At 55.0% G+C, this 5,102-nt stretch overlaps 1 protein-coding gene across 1 annotated transcript; it reads left to right on the forward strand.

Annotated features, from left to right (window-relative positions):
• Positions 1–724: 724 nt before the first annotated feature.
• Positions 725–5,102, forward strand: NTMT1 (N-terminal Xaa-Pro-Lys N-methyltransferase 1). The gene is made up of 2 exons (XM_048513018.1): positions 725–1,009; positions 4,586–5,102. The coding sequence occupies exons 1-2, from the start codon at positions 859–861 to the stop codon at positions 4,840–4,842; spliced, it is 408 nt and encodes a 135-aa protein (XP_048368975.1). The 5' UTR covers positions 725–858; the 3' UTR covers positions 4,843–5,102.

A 5,102-nucleotide genomic window follows, 5' to 3' on the forward strand; every position in this document is an offset into this window, starting at 1 on the left:
CCCACCCCCCCCCCCCCCCACCCCCCCCCCCCCCCACCCCCCCCCCCCCCCACCCCCCCCCCCCCCCACCCCCCCCCCCCCCCACCCCCCCCCCCCCCCACCCCCCCCCCCCCCCACCCCCCCCCCCCCCCACCCCCCCCCCCCCCCACCCCCCCCCCCCCCCACCCCCCCCCCCCCCCACCCCCCCCCCCCCCCACCCCCCCCCCCCCCCACCCCCCCCCCCCCCCACCCCCCCCCCCCCCCACCCCCCCCCCCCCCCACCCCCCCCCCCCCCCACCCCCCCCCCCCCCCACCCCCCCCCCCCCCCACCCCCCCCCCCCCCCACCCCCCCCCCCCCCCACCCCCCCCCCCCCCCACCCCCCCCCCCCCCCACCCCCCCCCCCCCCCACCCCCCCCCCCCCCCACCCCCCCCCCCCCTCACCCCCCCCCCCCCCCACCCCCCCCCCCCCCCACCCCCCCCCCCCCCCACCCCCCCCCCCCAAACACCCCCCCCCCCCCACCCCCCCCCCCCCCCACCCCCCCCCCCCCCCCCCCCCCCCCCCCCCCAACCCCACCCCCCCCCCCCCCTCCCCCCCCCCCCCCCCCCCCCCCCCCCCCCCCCCCCCCACCCCCCCCCCACTGGCAGGGGATGATGGGAACTGTAGTCTGTAACATCTGGAGGGCCACGAATTTGACACCTGTGCAGTAAAGCCACAGAGCAAAATGTGAACGCCATCTTGTGGAGGTTCTATCCCTCACTGATTGTTTCTGATTCAGGACGGCCCCACAAAGACTGGGACTGCCCGGGCGTTGGACTGTGGGGCTGGCATTGGCAGGATCACCAAGAGACTCCTGTTGCCTCTTTTCAAAGCGGTGGACATGGTCGACGTGACTGAAGACTTCCTCAACAAAGCCAAGACCTACCTCGGCGAGGAGGGTCGGCGGGTGAGGAACTACTTTTGCTGCGGCTTACAAGATTTCAGTCCGGAGCCCGGCGCTTACGATGTCATCTGGATCCAGTGGGTGATAGGTGAGCGCTAACATCTGGGGGAACCGAGTCTTGGGGTTCTGTTTTGTTCGCATTAACAAAAAAAAAGTATGTATTTATTTTGCTAGGGAGGACTTGGCTGACTTGGGTTAGTTTGGCAGTAACACCTGGAAGGCTGACTCAACGACTGACAGTGGTGGTGAACTTTTGGCAGTTATGGACTACAATTCCCATCAGCCCCTCCCAGCATGGCAAATTGGCCATTCTGACAGGGGCTGATGGGAATTGTAGTCCATAACATCTGGAGTGCCAAAGGTTCGCCACCACGGCATAGTCCAACATTTCCCAAAATGGAGAAGGCCACTCTGGCAACAGGGTGGTTGTTAGAATAAAACAGAAGAATAGAGAACAGTGTTGTAAATCTCTTTGAGTCTCCACGAGAATAGTAGAGAATATTTTTTTAAAAAATTAAGAGGTGGAGTCTTGAATTAGGGTGAAAAGACATCTGCTCCACAGTTGTAGAAACTTTACTTATATTGTCCAAAGCAATAGCAATCCACTTCATTTTTTAAAAACACACACCCATATTTATTCGTTCACAGTATTAGTTAACTAATTCAGTTTTGTGACTGGCACAGATATCAGACCCACTGATCTGCTGTGGTTCTAATCAAAGGGAAATATTTTTTACAGTGTTCTCAACATCTGACTGCTTTTAGCTAGTCAGTCGGCTGATATGCCAATCCTACTTCACTATATGTAGGCAGAGTGGGTTATAATATGCCAACAGACATGAAGAGAGAGTTTGGATTTATATCCCCCCTTTCTCTCTTGCAGGAGACTCAAAGGGGCTTACAATCTCCTTTCCCTTCCCCCCTCACAACAAACACCCTGTGAGGTAGGTGGGGCTGAGAGAGCTCCGAAGAGCTGTGACTAGCCCAAGGTCACCCAGCTGGCGTGTGTGGGAGTGCCCAGGCTAATCTGAATTCCCCAGATAAGCCTCCACAGCTCAGGCGGCAGAGCTGGGAATCAAACCCGATTCCTCCAGATTAGATACACGAGCTCTTAACCTCCTACGCCACTGCTGCTCTCAGACTGCCTTCTCTCAGAAGAACCTACATATTCACTCTGGTCACCTTCAGGGGCCCTGCTTCAGTTGACTTGAGCAGGGCCTTCTTGGTCGCTGCACCAATTTGGAACTTCCTCTCCTGGGAGGTTCATCTGTCTCCCTCTATTGCATAGGTGTCAAACTTGCGGCCCTCCAGATGTTATGGACTACAGTTCCCACGATCCCCTGCCAGCATGATGCTGGCAGGGGATCATGGGAAATGTAGTCCATAACATCTGGAGGGCCACAAGTTTGACACCTGTGCTCTATTGGTATCTTTCACTAGCGGATGAAGATTTTTTTTGTTACATTTGGCATACCCCCAATAACGTTTTGTGTTGTTTGTTTACATGAGAGCTAGGGTGGCATAGTAATTAAGAGAGGTGGACTCTAATCTGGAGCATCGGGTTTGTTTCCGCATGAAGTCTGCTAGTTCTCTCCAAACTCTCTCAGCCCCACCTACCTCACAAGGTGTCTGTTGTGGGGAGAGGAAGGCAAGGAGTTTGTAAGCTGTTTGTAAGGAGTTTGTGAGTCTCCTTGCACTTGAGAAAGGCGGGGTACAAATTCAAACTCCTCTTCTTTCTCAGGTTTTTAATTAATTTGTAATTTTAAGAAGAAGAAGAAGAGTTTGGATTTATATCCCCCCTTTCTCTCCTGCAGGAGACTCAAAGGGGCTTACAATTTCCTTACCCTTCCCCCCTCACAACAAACACCCTGTGAGGTAGGTGGGGCTGAGAGAGCTCTTAGAAGCTGTGACTAGCCGCAGGTCACCCAGCTGGCGTGTGTAGGAGTGGACAGGCTAGTCTGAATCCTCAGATAAGCCTCCACAGCTCAGGCGGCAGAGCTGGGAATCAAACCTGGTTCCTCCAGATTAGATACACGAGCTCTTAACCTCCTACGCCACTGCTTCTCCTAAAAGTTCTTCTTAATTGTTAATTGTTCAATTGTTTTCATGTTCACCACCTTAGAGACCCTGATCGGGTGGAAAGACAGCAAAAAATGCTTTAAATAAATACAAAACGAATATAAAAGACATGATATAATCACACTAAGGCCAACTGAAGAAGTCAAAATGAATTTAATATTACAATGGGGATGATCAGTGAAAATTCTTTAACTAGCAGGCAAAAAAGTAGTATTGAAAAGCACCAACTTGAAGCTCTTGGGCTGGTCTACAAAAGGAGGTGTAAAGGGTGCAGCTCCATTCTGTCTGCATGGAGAGAGGATCACCTCTGGGAATGTCCTTCCCAGTTAAAAATGAGAAAGAGTGCTGCAAACAGAAAGATGGCACAGCGAGCAATTGTCTCCGACCTTCATTCTTTCTCCCTGTGCTGCTACTTTTCCACTTGCAAGGGGATTTGTGTGTGAAAAACACTCAAAAGCTAGAATCTGTTGTTAGTACCCTGAAGTGCTTCATTCTTGTTTTCCTGTGTGTGTAAAACCATCCCTTCAAAACCTAACCCTCCTGTAAACTGGGAGTCTCCAACCTTGACTAATGTGTAGGTCACATGACAGTCACATGACCAGGCAAAGGGGCACCAGAGTTGTGGGAACTCGGTGTTGTAACCACGCAGGGAGCGTCAGTGGACCAAGGGGTTAACTGTGCTGGGTTGAGCCGGGAGGAAGTGGGAAAGTACACGGGAGAGCTTTTTGAGGGGCAGGCAGTCTTTGAACCTCTCTGCGCTGAGAAGAATCCTCCCTCCTGCTGTGGCGTCTTGCCTCGCCCTGCTAGCCCTGTGCTCACTCTGCACGGGCGCATGCCGAGAGAGGCAGGAGGGATGGCGGTGGCTCCGTAGGCTCTTGTGACCCACCATGACCCGTGGCTTGAAGAGTGCTGCCTGAAAAACAATATGGTGGCAGGTGGCACCTGCTAGAGGTGGCAGTGCCCAGATCTTGATGGCCCAGGCTAGCTGGATCTCATCAGATCTTGGGAGCCGAGCAGGGTTATTTCAGGCAAGGGTTGGATGGGAGCCAACCAAGGAAGCTGAGGGTTGCTCAGGGTGGCAGGCAACCACAAACCACCTGTGACTGTCTCTTGCGGGTCACCATGTCAGCTGGAACTTGACAGTCCTTTACACACACACACACTCTCACAGAGGGCTGACAGCAGCTGCTATTCGTGGAAGTCTCCCAGACTGACCAGGGAGAGAGAGAGAGAAGAGTTTGGATTTATATCCCCCCTTTCTCTCCTATAGGAGACTCAAAGGGGCTTACAATCTCCTTGCCCTTCCCCCCTCACAACAAACACCCTGTGAGGTAGGTGGGGCTGAGAGAGCTCCGAGAAGCTGTGACTAGCCCAAGATCACCCAGTTGCCGTGTGTGGGAGTGCACAGGCTAATCTGAATTCCCCAGATAAGCCTCCACAGCTCAGGCGGCAGAGCTGGGAATGAAACCCGGTTCCTCCAGATTAGATACACGAGCTTTTAACCTCCTACGCCACTGCTGCTCCTGGGAAGTTGGGCCCCTGGGTCTGATCCAGCCTCACCACTTCCGTTTCTCCTTCCAACCAGGACACCTGACAGACGACGACCTCTGCAGCTTCCTGAAGAGATGTCGGCTGGGCCTTCAGCCCAACGGCCTCATTGTCATTAAGGACAACATGGCCCAGGAAGGGGTCATCATGGACGACGTGGACAGCAGCGTGTGCCGCGACCTGGACGTCGTCCGCAAGATCGTCCACCGGGCCGGGCTCAGCTTCTTGGCCCAAGAGAAACAAGAGAACTTCCCCGATGAGATCTACCACGTCTATACTTTGGCCATGAGATGAGGGCTCTGGCGGCTAGGAGAGAGAGAGAGGATGCTTTCCCAGAAGAGCTCTGGAGCCACGTCTGAGGGAGGAACCTCCTCCAAGGAGCCCCTCCAACAGGGGCAGGGGGGCTGAGACCAGCAACCCTAGGAGCCGGTCCAAACATCTCGGGGCGCGTCTTGACTGTTTGCTGAGTCTGGTTTTTGGTGGGGAAGAATTTGAGCCTCTTGTCCTCCAGTAAAGGCCGAGGCTTAGAAGAAAATATATTTGTGCTGTTGGTA

Source organism: Sphaerodactylus townsendi, linkage group LG12, assembly GCF_021028975.2.
Source record: "Sphaerodactylus townsendi isolate TG3544 linkage group LG12, MPM_Stown_v2.3, whole genome shotgun sequence".
Classification (NCBI taxonomy): Eukaryota; Metazoa; Chordata; class Lepidosauria; order Squamata; family Sphaerodactylidae; genus Sphaerodactylus; species Sphaerodactylus townsendi.

Excerpts from the sequence above, each read along its gene's own strand:
- NTMT1 (XM_048513018.1), top strand. The coding sequence starts at position 859 with ATGGTCGACGTGACTGAAGACTTCCTCAACAAAGCCAAGACCTACCTC. Across the intron at positions 1,010-4,585 it reads CTGGATCCAGTGGGTGATAG|GACACCTGACAGACGACGAC; the intron begins GTGAGCGCTAAC and ends CCTTCCAACCAG.